The sequence below is a fragment of the Rhipicephalus microplus genome, chromosome 4 (assembly GCF_043290135.1).
Source record: "Rhipicephalus microplus isolate Deutch F79 chromosome 4, USDA_Rmic, whole genome shotgun sequence".
NCBI classification, from domain to species: domain Eukaryota; kingdom Metazoa; phylum Arthropoda; class Arachnida; order Ixodida; family Ixodidae; genus Rhipicephalus; species Rhipicephalus microplus.
Window position 1 is genome coordinate 27,971,590 of NC_134703.1, and position 18,982 is coordinate 27,990,571.

Here is an 18,982-nt window from a genome sequence, read left to right on the forward strand (position 1 = left end):
AGACAACGCTGATTTTTCGCTTGCGACCAATGACACCAGTGCCGGCCCCAGCATGTCCGCGAAACGAGCTCTTCCACACTAACGCGTTTATACTCTGCGTCTTTCAGTACCGTCCGCGAAAATTCAGAGTCCCTCTGTGTCATGTGCTACCCAGATTTTTTTTTCACCATACATCATCACAGAGTCGAATGACACACGAATTTTTCTTAGTTTAATTTAACGTTCAGAGTATGACATGTCAGAACTTTAAAATTCTGAGACACGCCGTGGTGGGGACTCTATATTGGTATTGGCCATCTGGACTTTTTTTAATGAACACCTTAATGCGTGTGCCCGCGTGATCTTGCATTTCACCATTGCAAAATGCGGCCACCGTGGCCTGCGATCAAACTCACGTGCTCGAGCTTAGCTGCTAAGCAACCGCGGTGACTGACATTCGTCATAAGCGATTGATTGATTGAATTATTGATTGATTGATTGATTGATTGATTGATTGATTGATTGATTGATTGATTGATTGATTGATTGATTGATTGATTGATTGATTGATTGATTGATTGATTGATTGATTGATTGATATGTTGAGTTTGACTTCCCAAAACCACCATAGGATTATGGAGAGACGCCATAGTGAAGGGATCCGGAAATTTCAACCAGCTGGGGCTCTTTAACGTGCACTCAAATCTGAGCACACGGGCCTACAGCATTTCCGCCTTCATAAGCGAACGAACGACGTTAGCTCTATTTCTGATGGGCACGCAGGTTATCGTGAACGGCTACGACGTGGCCGTGCAGACTGCGCGCGCCCGCCAGACGATGGGCGTAGTGCAGCAGCGTGACGTGCTCTTCTACGACCTGACCGTGGCCGAGCACTTGGTTTTCTTCGGTGCACTGGCGGGACTCTCCGGCGAGGCCCTGTTACGCCGCTGCGTCGAGCTTCAAGACATGTTCTCGCTGGTCGACATCGCCGAAGTGCGAACCAACCTACTTGCGGAGGCCCAGAAACGACGCTTGGCCATCGCCATAGCCATAGTGGTCCCACGCAAGGTATTACTGATATGACCTACATTTGGGCTTAAATTTCAGTGTGGTCAACGTGCAGATGGAGAAGACACCGGGTGATCGACACAATTCCAAGTGTTGAAAACAGTGGAGATAGTGCATCCATAAAAACTCGCGAGGTCCCTTAAAGATCAACTCCGGCGATTTTTCGAGGTCAAATAATCTCAATTAAATTCGCTGGGTATGTTCATTTGCACATTTTAGTCCTTTATGCCAAATCACAGGTTTGAGTGATGCACTGATCGTTTGCAAATGAATTTTAAAAATTGCTCCGAAAAGCTCACCTCACTTGTCAGAACTATTGGCAACACTGTCTGTGTGACGTCATGTTCGGCATGTTAACGGAAGTGACGCATCGCTACTTCGGCCGCTACAGCATTTATTGTGCTTTCCACAAGGCGACAGCCGCGGTGTTTAGCACGGGTATAGCACGGGAATGCTTTCTTTCTTCCTCTGTGGTGTTTGGCCAGTGCTTCGCTGGACTGACTTTCACAGTTTTCATACTCCACGCCGGCGGAACCAGTTTACGGCCTCCGGCTCTACCAAATAGTACGTCATACGCAGACAGGGCGCTTGGTTGGGTTTCAGTTTCGGTATTGCACATTTTTGCCTATTAAAATTTATTTTCAAACTTCCTGAGCATTTCAGCAATTGGGCTCGTGACAAGAGTGTCTCAGGAACATAGAAACAACATAACCTTGACATGGTCAAAAAATCGCCGGAGTTGGCTTTTAAGCATTCGCCTAAGATCCCTCAAAGGCGAAAACGGTCTTTTTATTCTCAGCCAACTGTATTGATCACCCCGCCCAGGAATGTTTTTGCACCTAGTGAGTGCATTCGATCCTATCAGCAAGTTCTCTGCGTGCGTTTTACGTGCCCCAGAATATATGATGCATTGATTATTCTGATATAGAAGTAGCGCCGACAACTTGGGAACATACATTCGTAAAAGGCTTTGTTCAGTGTCAGTGAACCATAATCAAGATACGAAGTATGCTTGAACATGGGATGTCGCTGGAGCCAACGTTTCGACGAGCGGTTCAGGGAAACATTTGAAGACAACACCATTTGTCGAAACATTGGCTCCAGCGACACCCCGTGTTCAAGGACGCTTACATGCGGCGCACTTAGATATTCAAGTGCGACGCACTTTAGTGGCCTGGGACGTCGTATGCTGCCATCTCATGTCGTCGCTTGGTGCCATGCAGACAGCACCACGTATAGCATAGTCGTGTACAGCATATCCAGGTAAAATATCGCATAACAAGGGAGAGGTAACGTAAATGACGGATAAGAAGGGAACGGAGGGACAGCGTAAAGCGCGTAAAGCACAGCATAGCATGCATGGCGTCACCCAAGCAAAATCGTATATGAAACAGCAATGTTAAGCATGGTCATGTATAGCATAGTAAAGCAAGGGGGCGGAAAATGAATGTGAGGGTGAAGAGGAAGGGAAGTGTAAAGCATAGAATAGCCCTGGTTGAGTACAGTATAGCTAGGAGGTAGAAAATAGAAGTGAGACTGAGGAGAAAACATGCGAGTGAATGTTTTTTTTTTCTTTTTTCGCGCCTAGTGAGTACATTTTATTTCTGTTCCTGCCTACGTATCATCATGACTGACCAACTCGCCCGATCAACCATCTTGCCAACATACAGGTTCTGATTCTGGACGAGCCTGTGCGTGGCATGGACGCGGCCTCGCGCATGAACGTTTGGCAGGTGCTGGACAAGCTGAGGCCTACAACGTGCATCATCATCACAACGCCCGAGGTCGAGGCTGTCGAAGTGATCGCCGACCGCATCGCCGTCCTGGGCTACGGGGCTCTCAAGTGCTGCGGCCGAACTGGGTTCCTGCAACGGCGCTATGGCACCGGATACAACGTCACCATCCAAAAGGGCCCCAAGTTCGAAACGAAACGTACCTTACAGGCCCTTCAGGTGCGAGAGCGTTTGATCCTTTGCTACAGCGATGAAATGGAAGCGGTGTTGATGAGAAAGCGTTGAAAAGACACCATCAAAACAAAATGCGATGGAAGCTAATGCAATGTGTTTCAGTAGAGGCATTCACACCTGCAACGGCGCTATGGCACCGGATACAACGTCACCATCCAAAAGGGCCCCAAGTTCGAAACAAAACGTACCTTACAGGCCCTTCAGGTGCGAGAGCGTTTGATCCTTTGCTACAGCGATGAAATGGAAGCGGTGTTGATGAGAAAGCGTTGAAAAGACACCATCAAAACAAAATGCGATGGAAGCTAATGCAATGTGTTTCAGTAGAGGCATTCACACCTGCAACGGCGCTATGGCACCGGATACAACGTCACCATCCAAAAGGGCCCCAAGTTCGAAACGAAACGTACCTTACAGGCCCTTCAGGTGCGAGAGCGTTTGATCCTTTGCTACAGCGATGAAATGGAAGCGGTGTTGATGAGAAAGCGTTGAAAAGACACCATCAAAACAAAATGCGATGGAAGCTAATGCAATGTGTTTCAGTAGAGGCATTCACACCTGCAACGGCGCTATGGCACCGGATACAACGTCACCATCCAAAAGGGCCCCAAGTTCGAAACAAAACGTACCTTACAGGCCCTTCAGGTGCGAGAGCGTTTGATCCTTTGCTACAACGATGAAATGGAAGCGGTGTTGATGAGAAAGCGTTGAAAAGACACCATCAAAACAAAATGCTATGGAAGTCAATGCAATGTGTTTCAGTAGAGGCGTTCACACCGAGAAAAAGTTTATTAATTTTACTACCGTGTGATTTTTTCAATAATTTTAGACTGAGTAGTAAATACAGATGCATGTTGCTTTGTAATGAAACAAACCTAATAATTTGTATGCTTGCTAGTAGGTTGTTCTGGATGGCTTAGCATTTCTTTGTTTTTGTATCACGGCCTCTGCGATCAGTCACGTTAGTGTGCAGCCGGCACCCATCTCGGAGGCCATGATTAATTACAACGACAAAACAGAAGCGCGAAGCGTGCTGACTTAAGCACTTTAGTGACCGAACTTCTTGCATAATATCCACAGTGTTGCACCTTGTGTATGAAACGTAGTGGGAATTCACCTGGTCTGGGAGCTCACGAGACAAACTCACAGGATAAAAAGAAACTCGAGGAGCAGTTAAAGGAATGCGTATCAAGCTATATGACCGAAAAGTAATAGGCACTGAAGTATGCACAACTACTGAGTACTGCGAGCGCCACCATAATTTTACTATGCCCCGTGAAAACGTGTTTATTTTCTGTGTGATTTACTTGTTCCTTATCAGCAACATTCCTCGAGAATAATAATGAGAACTATTATTGCGTGAGACCTGCTTAACCTAATGGCATGTGAGCTTGTCTCTCGCATGCGTCACCAATTCACACAACCTTAAGTTCTTCCTTCAACTATAGTCTCACTTAAACCCATTCCCACTCTATTATGAGTCCATTTCAGTATTCATCTTAACCGATTCTCGCATTTCACGCATGTGCATTCAACATCGACCACAGGCCAGAGTGCCGGAGAGCCGAGTGCTTCAAGAACACCGAGACTCGGTCGTCTACTTTCTGGGCATGCGCAATGGATGCACGCCTGTGTCAGCAGCGCTCCAATACCTTGAAAACGACATGCGAGGAATGAACATCGAGTCTATGACGGTCGGTTCAGCAAACCAGATATTTCGCTTTAATTTTCTAGATGAATTTGAACGCGTTTATATTCTTATCTTAGATGGTGGCGTCTTTTCCGATATATTCATGACAGAAGAATTTCCTTTGTGACCTGCTTTTTTTTAGACCTGTGGCAAGTTTTCTGTCTTCTTCTGTTTGCTCTTATTTTTAGTTTATTTTATGTATCCCACTCCCTGTGTAAAGATATGCGCTATGAAATGAATTATTCAATGTGGATAGAAGTGTTAACACGTGTGTGCTTGAAAAATAAACGAGATGCATTTAAGTATCTGGGAAAAAAATAAGAAGATCGACAGGACTCTTCACATGCTTAGATAAACGTAAAATATTTACTGATGATCACAGAGAACAGGCACACATAATAGAGTGCATGATAGTTATAATAAAACTTGCTGATCACTCCTCGGTGCTTACCGCAGGAGGAGGGATGACAATAAACTGATGTTATGGTTATCACCACTCTAATTCCGACTAGATTTGTTGCATTTAAAGGCAAACGGTTAAATAACGTTGGCTTCAGGAGGGTTATTCAGGTAACCAATTCTCTCTATCAGTCCCTAATATCAGAAATGCACCGAAATAACGTTTACTATCCGGAAATAATCTAATTAAGCCGGTATATCACAATGCTACAAGAATATACAACGCGCACCGAATGGCGCATCTGATATGGACAATACTTACATGTTACACGACAATCATAAATGTAAAACTTGCTTTGTATACAAAATTTTCTTCAGCACCCTGGTAAGCAATTATTTTTTTCAAAAGGAAAGATTATGTGAACGTTTAGCTGGTTGAGGTGATCTAAAAGGTGCAATCAACAAAACCAAGATATGTGTTGGTGCACAATCGTAGATCTCTAAACATTGCGCTCATTCTTCTTGATCTTGCAGAGGGCAGAATGCACATTCTTTCTCATGTGGGACATGCTTATAGAACTAATGAAAGCTCTTCTGCACCTTACATATGCTTCATAAAAATATCTACAATCATGTATTCTTAAGGGGACACTAAAGAACAATGATTTTGCTCATATTAGCTAATTACTTTCACAATTGCAAAATAATTGCTCTTACCGTGAGAAGACGCTTGGTAAGCGAGAAAAACGGGTATTTACATAGGTTCTACGTATACAGATCCTAATCAGCAAAAATGAAGTAAGTTGTCATCTGAATAGGCACACACAATGTAAAGTTTCAGGAAATTTCGCTGCGTCAATGTCACCAAAATATGAAAGCAAACTATTTGATATTAGTGGCATCCTGCGTCTTAATTACGGTGCTAAATTGTCCTCGATTTTTTTATATTAATAAACGTGTTAGCGAAATTTTGAAAGTGGAGTGCTCAGAACACCATTTATAAATTTAAACTCTTTTATCGTTTTTCTTTAGTGTTCTTTTAATCTGTGGTTGTGTCCCTTTAACTTCGTCTTCTTTTGTTTGCGTTGCTTCAGTTTAAAGTGCAAGGAAAAAAAAGCGCCCTAATATTCACCACGCTACAGAGGTCACTACGTCTTGGATGATTGCTAAATCTGTACTGACAATTACAAGTTCAATAAAATAAAAGAAAATGAAGCAGACGATGTTACTGCACTGGACTAATTCGTTGCGTTCTGCTTCCACCTAAACGCACCGCTTCTTTTACCTTTGTTCAAGAGCAGTTTGGGGGCCGGTATACATAGTAGACTTGTAGCTATCCTTAGAAAAGAGAGCTACTTACTTGTACTGCGCGCTCGGTACCCTTTCGCAGGAGAACGTGGTCAAATAAAATAAAAGAAAATAAAGCAGACGCTCTTACTGCACTGAAATAATTCGTTGCGTTCTGCTTGCGCCTAAACGCACCGCTTCTTTTACCTTTGTTCAAGAGCAGTTGGGGGTCCGTATACATTGTAGGCTTTGTAGCTATCCCTATAGACAAGAGAGCTACTTACTTGTACTGCGTGCCTGGTACCCTTTCGCAGGTGAACGTGGTCACCATGCAGGACCTTTTCACTCGCTTGATTCTGGAGCTGGACGCGGCGAACGTCGAGTCGCGGCGCCGCGCGGCGTCCTTGGCGCGGCGCAGCTCTCTGAAGTCGCACACGGGCGCAGCCACCGAGTTCGAGTACTCGCAACGAGACATCATCCCCACCGAAAACCTGGGCGGCGTGTCCGAAGTCGAGGAGTACGAGTCGTCGGTGCAGATCGAGCAGCACTTGAAAAGCATCTTCGACCTGAAGGCCGGCACGCCGACGTTCGTGCAGACGCTGGTCGCCATGATCGAGAAGCGTCGCAACTACACGTGGCAGACGTTCGCGTTGCCCGTCCTTTGCTGGCTGCTGCCGGCCGCCCTCATGTTCGTGGAGTGTCAGTCTGAGAAACGCCTCGGCAACCAGCTGGCGGTCAGCTTCGCAGGCGACCGGATGACGTACGACCTGCCCTCGCTGCACCCGGGATCCACTGTGTTCGTCTCGGCCGACAAATCGTCTGAGCCTTTCAAGCAAGAATATCGGCGATACCTGGACAGGCAGGACACAGAGGTACGTGACAAGCATTGCGTCTCTCCCCTTTTGCCGTCGACATTGACGCGTAGACGAATATTTCGATCGAACGAGCTTCACATCTTGTTGTCAGAAGCTAGTGTCATGAACGTGCTCCAGAAATAGAGTAGACTATGACTCGAAGAAAAAAATTTCTATGATAAAATTCATTCGTTCAGAGCACCTAACCAGTCGCGCTTCATCATAATTATATTTTAGCACATATATAAAATTTACCCGACTGGAAACGGTATTCAGTTAACTATAAGAGGACGTACTCGCAATCTTTGAGTTCTCTCTGACGCCTGCCTTCCCCAAACGAATGCCCCTTTCTTTCGAAAGGTCAAGGACGCCCCCAACGTGCAAGGTCTCATGATGGAGTTCAAGAAGTCGCGCACCGCCTTCCGCGAGTACATGGCCGGCGCCGAGTTCCAGGCGGGCCCTGACAACAACACGGCGGGCAAGGCTGTCGCGTGGTACAACGGCGACTCCTACCACACACAGTCGGCGTCCCTGGCGGCCGTCGGCACTGCGCTTCTCAGGAAAATCTCGGGTGACGACGACGCCATGATGGTGACTGTTCTGCGGCCTCTCAGGACGGACAACGACACGGTCGCTTCACACAGCGCGCAAAACCTTCGCTACGCCGACGAGCTGTCAGCCCTGCTGTCCTCGCGTGTGCTTCGCATGGTCCTGCTGCCGGCCACAACTTCGGTGGTGGCGGCCAGCTTCGTCCTCTTCCCGATCGAAGACCGCGTCACCAATTCCAAGACAATGCAACTAATCTCCGGCGTGCACCCGTTCATCTACTGGCTGGGCAACTACGTCTGGGACATGGTGCTCTCCCTAGGGGCACTCCTCGTGCTTTTCATTCCCATGTTCGTCTGCCACTCGGAATTCATGAGCATCGGTGAGCGCTCCATTTCACTCGGTTGTTATCTTGGTCATTGGAAAGATTAACCCTGAATTAACTTCCAATCAGAGGTAATGATACGAGCACTTTACCGCTCTGCTCAAACCATGGGGGCTGGCGATTCACTAGAGTGAGAATTAATTGTAGCTAAAGTGGAATGCAAGACGAAATGCGATCATTTATGCTCGAGATAGTTAGCTGTTCATCAGGCCATAAGCAGACACCCGAGTGGACTTAAGGAAAGTGGATGTAATAGCTCTCCATGCCTTTCATGCAGTCTGGTTGTCATCAGGAGTCATCAATGGCATCCAAACAATAACATAATTATTCCGCCACAAGCATTGTGTACTTGTCTTTAGTTCTAAGAATTCCATGTGAAATAAAATAAAAATCAATAAACAGCTTTCGAGCCAGCTTTAAAATAACATTGTCAACTGAACATAAAAAACGCTACTGACGAATAAATCATCCGGACGAAGCATATCGTATTTACTCGCCTAATATCAGCACCATCTCTAGGGTAGCACTGGCTAACTTTTGGCTAATGTAGGCTAAAGGTAATATCTGTTAACTAAAGTCGACTTGTGTCAGTTATTTCAGTAAACACTTCACACACCACAGCCCTTAGGATTTTTTTGTGCTGTAAATGCTGCGCACCAAGACAAGCTATAGTATGTCTAACGCTACGCGTAATTATACACGGAATGAAGTAACGAATAAATATGCATACACAGCGTATCTACGTTGCAGGTATTAAGAACAAACCAAGGAGTCCAAATAGCAGCCACAGATAAACAAGCTAGTATAATTCAAACTTGACATGTTCTTTTTTTTTCCTCGAGAAATTTCGATACCCCCGTTTAACTGGCCCTTACTTTCTGTTCAATACCTGTAAATAGGTGTGGGATGTAGAAAAAGGACTCCTTATGTTCCTGAAGATCAGCGCACCCGAACAACCACTTTCATCGCAGTGAGGTGAAGCAGAGTTATATGAGTGACGATTCTATCTCTCCCACGCATGCTTTCATGTTGATATTTATTCGGTTCCCACACTTTACCTGAATACTGCATCCCTCCTTTGCCCTCGGCCAAGTCCTTCCTATATGAGAACATGAAAGCAAACTCGCGCTTTTTTTCTAATCAGACGCTGTACTTCTTTTTATTTTTTCAGCGATAACCATGGTAATGGTCTTCCTCAGCTACGTCCACAGCATACTGGCGCTCACCTACTGGTTCTCCTTCGTCACTGACTCCGTGATCAGCGGCTTTCTGATTGTGAATGCAATCAATGCCCTCTCAGGTAAACAAAGCGCGCCGCTAAGCAAGCGGAAATCGCGAGACACGTTAGACGTCCGGTTAAAGGGGAAAACTCCTTATCCGTAAAGTTATTGCGGAGAAATTTTGCACACACGTGTATACGTGCACTCACTCGTTGCTTATTGATCCTCTTTATTGCTTACTTACCTTTTCCCCTGTTTTGTAGCCATCTTCTGAAGTTACAGAATACAAATGCACGTAAGAGTATTAATGGTCAAATAACGTTCCAGTGTGTGTGTGTGCTACGGGTTGAAAATGCGTCTATCGACTCCCTTTAAATGTTACTTTACAATTACTAGCAGAGTATTACTAATTGTTGAGCGAGCATTGCTAACCAATATAAGCTGAATTAGTTAAGAGGTTCGTAGAAAGCGATATTTGCGTATACCATGCCCAAAATCACATCGGAATTCTCGCAGACACTACAGTAGACTTTAGACGTCACAAGCAATAAAGAGCATTATGCCACTCCGGTGTATAGTCACTCTTGAACAAAAACATTAAACACTTGTTCTTATTATAACCAATGATAGCGAGGGGAAAAAAGAAGCTTGAGATGAAAAATCTGTAAGCTGCAGGGTTGTGTCGAGCCACCGTAGCGACAAGCGGACTTGTCTACCTCAACGCTAGAACAGAACTGATTTCTTTAGCTCTAGCTTGTCTACCCTTCGTGCCCTCTCCTTCATCCTAACGAAGGAGGGAGGGGTTTCGTGACGAATTTTATGAGCGAATAAGGAACAGGCATTGCCCGAATAAAAAGGAAATAAGGAAGTGGTAGGGAGGTGAGGATGTACACGTGTCCCGGTTGTCGAACTGGTTGTCAGAAGTTAACAATGGCAGGTTTGAATTCCTGTACAGAGGGCTTAACTCACTGTGTTTTTTTTTGTATGTGCCATATGTACGAATGCATTCAAGAGTCCCTATACAAACGTTTATACTGACTGGCTGGAGTGTACTAAACTTGTGAATAAGGTATGACTCTGTACGTTTGCTGTCTTTTTGCGAACCCGAAGTTTGAAAGAAGAATGTACGGAGCTTGAAATGTATAATTTGAGAGTTGTGTCCTGTTACAATAAAATGATGTGCCACTACTTTGGGTAATTTCTTTGCTGTGTCCTTGCCATGACCATTTAATCTAACATTAACAGGTCGTCCTGTTTCGTCAATGTACTGTTTATGACAACATGAACATTGGATCTGTATGTAAGGTTTTCCCTAGAGCAGGCAAAACTAGATTTTATAAGATGAACATAATCACTACCACTGCGTTTAAGTATCATGTGATCTTGAAGGTGTTTGTAAGTCTTGTATCTTGAACGAGAGCAAGGTGTTCCTTGGACAGTGGAATGAGAGTTTACTTTTGCATGCACAAACATGTCCTTTATATTTCTGTTGCGGCGATACACGAACTCTGGTATTTCGGGAAATGCTTCTCTAAAGCACTCGTTGCTTGCCAATGTTGTATAATACTTACGAAGGATATTATTTATTTTTGGTAGCGTATTCGAGTATTTGGTTATAAATGCTGGTGGCACTTATAAGTGTGGCATAAGGAAAATGAGACTCGAAGCATCAAGAAGGGAATACCATAGAATCACTATGACCTGCCGTTTCTTATTTCTTTTGAGGTTGCAACAGACTACAGTAGAACTTCGTGGATGCGGTGCGTTGTGCCGAAGAGGGCGCTTGAGGAGCCCGCTACGCTGACAGTCATAAGGGCGTAGGTTTGAATCCCGTCCACAATGACCACATTTCGAAGGGATGGTTGATCTCATTCCCAACTACGGCGTGTGTCACAGTCACATAATGGTATTCTCACATGAATATTTTCAATCAAAGCATCCCGTAGAAGACCTTACCTCATAACAGTATTGCTAGAGCATGTGTAGATCCTGTGGAGTCTTCTACACAAAATTTATGGTTAGTGAACTCTTTAATGTGCTATAGACTCCAGCTACAAGAACATAACAGTTCTTGGCAGCCTAAAAATATTACAGGTAGTGCCCATAATACATAGATTTCATGAAGTGGCCATATACATTTTGCCCCGGAGAAAATCAAGAGAGCTGTTAAAATTACCATCCACAAATTGCGGAAATTTATGTTGAAGTCCACTCAACGATTTACAGCCCGCGTTTTAGCAGACGCCGAATGCGCTTTAAACTTTCTACAAACAGTCCACACGCTATTAACCACTTGGTACAAAATGTATCACTTCGTGACTGGTACAGGAACAGTGAGCACCATGGGCTACCAGTTGGTGATGATCGCGCAAGAACAGGGTTCCAAGCACTTGATCTCGCTCACCCAGCCATGGGACCCACTGTTGATGGCCCTGTACCTACTGCCTCCATTCTCCTACACCTGGGCCATCACCAAGGTTGCACAAAAGGTGAGCGAAGATCGCTACTGCCAGGGCACGACGCAGATGGTGCACGACGTGTGCGCCTACCTGCACAACAGCCCCGACGAAGGCGCCGTGCTTCTGACGAATCTGCGATACTGCTGCGCTACCTTCTACGCCAGCAACGGAAAGACAGTCAGCCACCTCAGCCCATTTGCATTTCACAGGTATGGTATACCCGTCGATGTTTTAGTTTACGCAGACATCTGCTACAGCGACAGGCAAAACTTAATAGACGGTCACGCGAAAGCCTGTACCAGCCTGTAGGTGTTTTTGTTCCGATTTCCCCATCTTTATTGCTAAGTTAACACCCTTTTTAAATGCGAATCCATTTCTTAGTCGGGCTATGTCAGGCGTCCGTCAGGATCCGTCCAACCCCCTCTCCCATAGCAGCAGCTGCGGACGCGCGCGTTTATCCTCACCCCTAGCAACCGGAGCCCCCCCCCCCCCTTCTTGGCTTGAACGTGACTTGCCACCGCCTCAATGCAGCGCGTTTGAAACGCGTTTGTAGCGTTTGTGCTGCCAGCGTTTGTGTAGCGTGTGTGTTGATAAGGCGCTGACATTATGGCCGTCAGGGGCAATGACAGGTGCAGTGCTTCGCCGCTCCTCTCGCAGTTTGCTCTCTCTCCTCTCTGCACCCCACTATTCCGTCCGCTCGCTCGTACGTATATATAAACGGAGTGAAGCGCTCGCCTCCCTCTCGGCCGTTCACTGGCTGGTGAATTTGTAAATAAATGGTTAAACGTTACAAATCATTATCTCGTCATTAATTTACGCCTATAAAATTACTACGCCGTGTACTCTCGGCGCAAGAAGTGCATTCGCATTTCCTCGCGATTACTTTCAGGGAGGTGGAGGCTCTTTTTTTTTACTAGGCTGGAAGAGGAAGAAAATCTGTACAAACAGACATGGTGTTTACCTGTGGTCTTTGATTGATGATCGATATATGGGTTTAACGCCCCAAATCCACCATATTATTATGAGAGACGCCGTAGTGGAGGGCTCCGGAAATTTCGACCACCTGGGGATCTTTAACGTGCACCCAAATCTGAGCACACGGGCCTACAACATTTCCGCCTCCATCGGAGATGCAGCCGCCGCAGCCGGGATTCGATCCCGTGACCTGCGGGTCAGCAGCCGAGTACCTTAGCCACTAGACCACCGCGGTGGGGCACCTGTGGTCTTTCAAAAGTGTGTTAACTTGGTGATGGTGGCAATCCAGCACGGCAAACCTTTACGCGCTATTTAAAATATACCTACCAGTACGGCGGCAGGATGAATGAGAGTGTTAAGTAGTATTCAGTGCAACAGTGGCTGTCCGCGACAGCGGAGAGCCGATCGTATCCCTGGCACATGGAGACATGAGAGATCCACAGACAAGAGCGTTGTTGTTTTCATTGCCTCTCTGTTGTCCTGTAGGTGACCCCTAGTGTTCTAAATAACGACAAGTTGCTTAAGGTTAAGTGTGAAACTATACATTTGCGGGGCATTAACGGCGAGAGAGAACGCAGCACTTCATGCTTTGTAGGAACAGAACGGCCTATAGGGTGCTTTCTTCGTAAAATTTTATGTAAATGAGTGTTTTTGTTTTTGTTTTTGTTTCAGGGAGGAATGCGGGGAAGGGGTTGGTTTGTGTGGAATAGAGTTGACTTGTAGCGAGTCGTCGATGTGGTTTTGTCTAGTGGTCGTTATCCAGTCGAAGCTTCAAAAAAAAACTAAAGTGTACCGTCCAGGCCTACTTTCGACCGTTTGAAAACAAGCTAAGCTCACGAATCCTCAATTTCTCGATTCCGTCATCCAGGATAATTATATTCGATTGCGTTCCCCGAGCTTCCGGCATTTCCGGAAGAGTGGGATTTAGGGACCGAAATGCGGATTAACTGGGAGTCTTACTCGGTCGTGATGTCATTGTACGAGTCCGAAAAGTCTGTGCGGAAAATGCAGGGATGCCGTCCTCGTCGAGCTTCTCGTCATGCTCGTGGAAGGCTTTCTGCTGCTGGTGTTGCTTGGCTTGTTGGAGCACGGCATGCTGCGGTGGTTCCGATCGGGTTCCCAAACGCCGGCAGCACCGGCTCAGGGTTTGCGCGAGGGAGTGGCCGAGGAGAGGAAGGTCGTGGAGAAGATAGTCGCCGGCAATGACTTCACGAAACCGAGGCTCGTTATACTCGACATTCGTCAGAACACCAACAACCGGCAGGTACGTAAGCGTTCCGCAATGACATTCGTCTTTCAGTTTTCACATCCATGGATGCCACAAGCAGCACATGTAGCACACGTCATGGGCGTGGACATTCCAACACGTGCTTCACTCGCGAGTTAAGTTCTGTGAGGACATGAAATGTAAACCTTTTACGAACGTCCTTTCGTAATCGTATAACTACATTTTTTTAAGATGCCCCAAATTCGCTCTTAGACTCATCACACCACTACAGCCACTGGTGTTTACGTGTTTTCACTTGCATAAATGTGATCAGGGACATTCCTTAACTCATTCGCTTAGTACCTTCGAGTCGAATCAACCTAACTACTGCAAACCAAGAAATATAAATAAACATGTCACAAAAACGCTTCTCCTCCATAGAGCTTTTACCTTCTTACTCCGTCCAAGCTAGTTGCATCAACGCATGCGTACCAACTCTCCATCTTTCAACTATACTAACAAATATTCTGGCAAACACTATCTTTTTCATCACCATTGCAGTGCAAACAGTAGACACCACGACATCAGTAGCTGTGAAAGTAACGGCGAGTATGCATTTAACATTAACAGGTTCTTATATGCAGCAGTATCTGGGCTCACTGTTCAAACAGTATTAGACTAAACAATGCAGAAGTAGGGAAGATGATCAAGGCTCTAAATAATTTAAAGTTGATTAAAGAATGCCGCTCAGCCATTTGAACAAAGAAACTTGCACACACTTCACCGAAAACTAGTCGTATCGTCGAAACGTAGGCTCAAGCGACATTCTATTTATTGGAGTTCTGTTCGAGCAGTTCTACATTGCTAATAAACTATGACGAGACACTAGTAGCACGAAACTAAAAAAATTACACGTCGGCTAAGCGCATACAGATCTGTTAGTAGGCTAATTAACCTCGAAATGATTATGAAGGAAGCCGTAGTAGAGCGCTTCGAAAATTTCAACCACCACTGCTTCTTCAACATGCCCCTAAATCTAAGCACATGGACCTTTAGAATTTTGTCTCCATCAATATGTAGCTGCAGCGGCAGGTATTCGATCCCGCGACCTTTGTATCAGCAGTCGATCATCATAACCACTATAGCAAACTGCGGCTGGCACACGGATCAATTAACGTGACAGGTACTTCGAGGATTGACGTTCACATCGCATCATAACCACTAGTAAACTGCGGCTGGTACACGGATCGATTACCGTGACAGGTACTTTGAGGATTGACGTTCACATCGCATCATAACCACTAGTAAACTGCGGCTGGTACACGGATCGATTACCGTGACAGGTACTTCGAGGATTGACGTTCACATCGCATCATAACCACTAGTAAACTACGGCTGGTACACGGATCGATTACCGTGACAGGTACTTTGAGGATTGACGTTCACATCGCATCATAACCACTAGTAAACTGCGGCTGGTACACGGATTGATTACCATGACAGGTACTTCGAGGATTGACGTTCACATCGCATCATAACCACTAGTAAACTACGGCTGGTACACGGATCGATTACCGTGACAGGTACTTCGAGGATTGACGTTCACATCGCATCATAACCACTAGTAAATTGCGGCTGGTACACGGATCGATTACCGTGACAGGTACTTCGAGGATTGACGTTCACATCGCATCATAACCACTAGTAAACTGCGGCTGGTACACGGATCGATTACCGTGACAGGTACTTCGAGGATTGACGTTCACATCGCATCATAACCACTAGTAAATTGCGGCTGGTACACAGATCGATTACCGTGACAGGTACTTCGAGGATTGACGTTCACATCGCATCATAACCACTAGTAAACTGCGGCTGGTACACGGATCGATTACCGTGACAGGTACTTCGAGGATTGACGTTCACATCGCATCATAACCACTAGTAAATTGCGGCAGGTACACGGATCGATTACCGTGACAGGTACTTCAAGGATTGACGTTCACATCGCATCATAACCACTAGTAAATTGCGGCTGGTACACGGATCGATTACCGTGACAGGTACTTCGAGGATTGACGTTCACATTGCATCATAACCACTAGTAAACTGCGGCTGGTACACGGATCGATTACCGTGACAGATACTTCGAGGATTGACGTTCACATCGCATCATAACCACTAGTAAATTGCGGCTGGTACACGGATCGATTACCGTGACAGGTACTTCGAGGATTGACGTTCACATCGCATCATAACCACTAGTAAATTGCGGCTGGTACACGGATCGATTACCGTGACAGGTACTTCGAGGATTGACGTTCACATCGCATCATAACCACTAGTAAATTGCGGCTGGTGCACGGATCGATTACCGTGACAGGTACTTCGAAGATTGACGTTCACATCGCATCATAACCACTAGTAAACTGCGGCTGGTACACGGATCGATTACCGTGACAGGTACTTCGAGGATTGACGTTCACATCGCATCATAACCACTAGTAAATTGCGGCTGGTACACGGATCGATTACCGTGACAGGTACTCCGAGGATTGACGTTCACATCGCATCATAACCACTAGTAAACTGCGGCTGGTACACGGATCGATTACCGTGACAGGTACTTCGAGGATTGACGTTCACATCGCATCATAACCACTAGTAAATTGCGGCTGGTACACGGATCGATTACCGTGACAGGTACTTCGAGGATTGACGTTCACATCGCATCATAACCACTAGTAAATTGCGGCTGGTACACGGATCGATTACCGTGACAGGTACTTCGAGGATTGACGTTCACATCGCATCATAACCACTAGCAAACTGCGGCTGGTATACGGATCGATTACCGTGACAGGTACTTCGAGGATTGACGTTCACATCGCATCATAACCACTAGTAAACTACGGCTGGTACACGGATCGATTACCGTGACAGGTACTTCGAGGATTGACGTTCACATCGCATCATAACCACTAGTAAACTACGGCTGGTACACGGATCGATTACCGTGACAGGTACTTCGAGGATTGACGTTCACATCGCATCATAACCACTAGTAAATTGCGGCTGGTACAGGATCGATTACCGTGACAGGTACTTCGAGGATTGACGTTCACATCGCATCATAACCACTAGTAAATTGCGGCTGGTACACGGATCGATTACCGTGACAGGTACTTCGAGGGTTGACGTTCCACGTTGATCCTGGCGAGACGTTCGTCGTGCTCGGTCTGCGAGGCTGCGGCAAGACGACGCTCCTGGACATCCTGTCCGGCGTGCTGCCGCCCACATCGGGCACCGCGCTGATTGGCCACACGCTGCTCAGCAACACGTCCGCCTGGCAGCAGCGCATCGGCGTCTGTCCTCACTACGACGGAGTGCTCGGTCGGCTGACGGTGCGTCAGACGCTGACGCTGTACGCCCGCGTGCGTGGCATGACGGGCGACACCATCAACAAGATGCTCGAGCACATGATCTCGCTGCTCAACCTTGGCGCCGTTGTCGACAATACCGTAGACTCGACAAGGTAGTGTGCACTTTCCTCCATTTAACAAGCGCGTACACTTTCGAAACGGCATTTGTACTACCAAGCCATGAACGAGAAGTTAATTCTCGCTGTCCATGAAAAGAAGGGAAAACGCGTGATCATTTCATCTGCTCTAACAGGTGGGGCAGAAACCTGGAGTTTGGAAAAGAATGCTAAAAAAAGAGGCATGTGTACTGCACAACGAGGGAGGTGAATGAAGAATGGTATACGCGAAACATAAAAAAAATATTCGTATATATTTCGGAAACAAACTGAGATTACCGGCATATTCTAGCATATTCTACCACTTGTAAATGTGTCCGAAGTCAATAGTATGTACGAAAGGTGGGATAAAAACAAACGATTTCTTTTGTCGCTTTCAGCGCATGGTCAGACCAGCATGACAGCAAATATAGTTTGGCGAGAACACGTTCATTTATCTAAATAACAAGTGAAAGACACCGTGGTGGGGGCCCCTGAAATATCAGCACCCTTGTGTTGTTTTACGTGCGCCCAAATCTAGGCACACGGGCCTCGGACATTTTCGCCTTAATCGAAAATGCGGTCACCACGGCCGAGTTTAGATCTCGTGATCTTTGTGAGCTGTCGAGCACCATATAAAACCGCTAGACCACCGTGTTGGGTAATGCATTTACTTTAAGATAACATATATATCTGCCCGTCCTCAGGGTGAATCCACTCATGGTTAAGTCATGTAAGTACTCATAAAAATGACGTATATTTTGTCCCTCCTTGCTTTTCAACTACAGCGCAGTGACTCGCCGCAAACTTGCTGTGGCCATAGCCATCGTCGGCCTTCCTCCAGTCGTGCTCATGAATGACCCTGCCACGGGACTTGACACGATATCCAAGCGAAAGATCTACCGTTCCATACAGATCTTGAAGCAGCTGGTCAAGTCGGCGATCTTGATCGTGACGCAAAGTGTGTCGGACTGCGTGGTCATCTCGGACCGCATGGCCATCATGCTGAATGGCCAGTTCCAGTGTTTAGGCAGCATCAGTGATCTCCGCAAGCGGTACTGCAAAGGCTCTATGATCCTCGTCAAGCTGAAGCCATTGGTGTTCCAGAATACCACTATCATTAGCACCATACACACACAGGTTAGTTAATACAAAGACTTGCGCTTAGAGGGGGGTCGGCGCCGAGGTGAGGGAGGAAGTCTGCCTCATACCTTTGCTCGCTTGGACGTGTACCATCGTTGTTTAAAATCCAATGTTACGGCTACGCATTGATTGATTTGTGGGGTTTAACGTCCCAAAACCACCATATGATTATGAGAGACGCCGTAGTGGAGGGCTCCGGTGATTTTGACCACCTGGGGTTCTTTAACGTGCACCCAAATCTGAGTACACGGGCCTACAACATTTCCGCCTTCATGTGTTACGGCTACGC

General features: G+C 46.2%; 1 protein-coding gene across 1 annotated transcript in view; it reads left to right on the forward strand.

Annotated features, from left to right (window-relative positions):
• LOC142814322 (phospholipid-transporting ATPase ABCA3-like) overlaps window positions 1-18,699 on the forward strand; it is a 28,745-nt gene extending 10,046 nt beyond the window's left edge. The window contains exons 7-16 of the mRNA XM_075892998.1: window positions 763-1,047; window positions 2,718-2,999; window positions 4,559-4,705; window positions 6,702-7,259; window positions 7,602-8,169; window positions 9,344-9,472; window positions 11,721-12,060; window positions 13,838-14,090; window positions 17,216-17,568; window positions 18,339-18,699. Of these exons, the coding sequence (XP_075749113.1) occupies window positions 763-1,047; window positions 2,718-2,999; window positions 4,559-4,705; window positions 6,702-7,259; window positions 7,602-8,169; window positions 9,344-9,472; window positions 11,721-12,060; window positions 13,838-14,090; window positions 17,216-17,568; window positions 18,339-18,699 (3,276 nt within the window). The remainder of the gene's footprint in view (window positions 1-762; window positions 1,048-2,717; window positions 3,000-4,558; window positions 4,706-6,701; window positions 7,260-7,601; window positions 8,170-9,343; window positions 9,473-11,720; window positions 12,061-13,837; window positions 14,091-17,215; window positions 17,569-18,338) is intronic.
• Window positions 18,700-18,982: the final 283 nt, after the last annotated feature.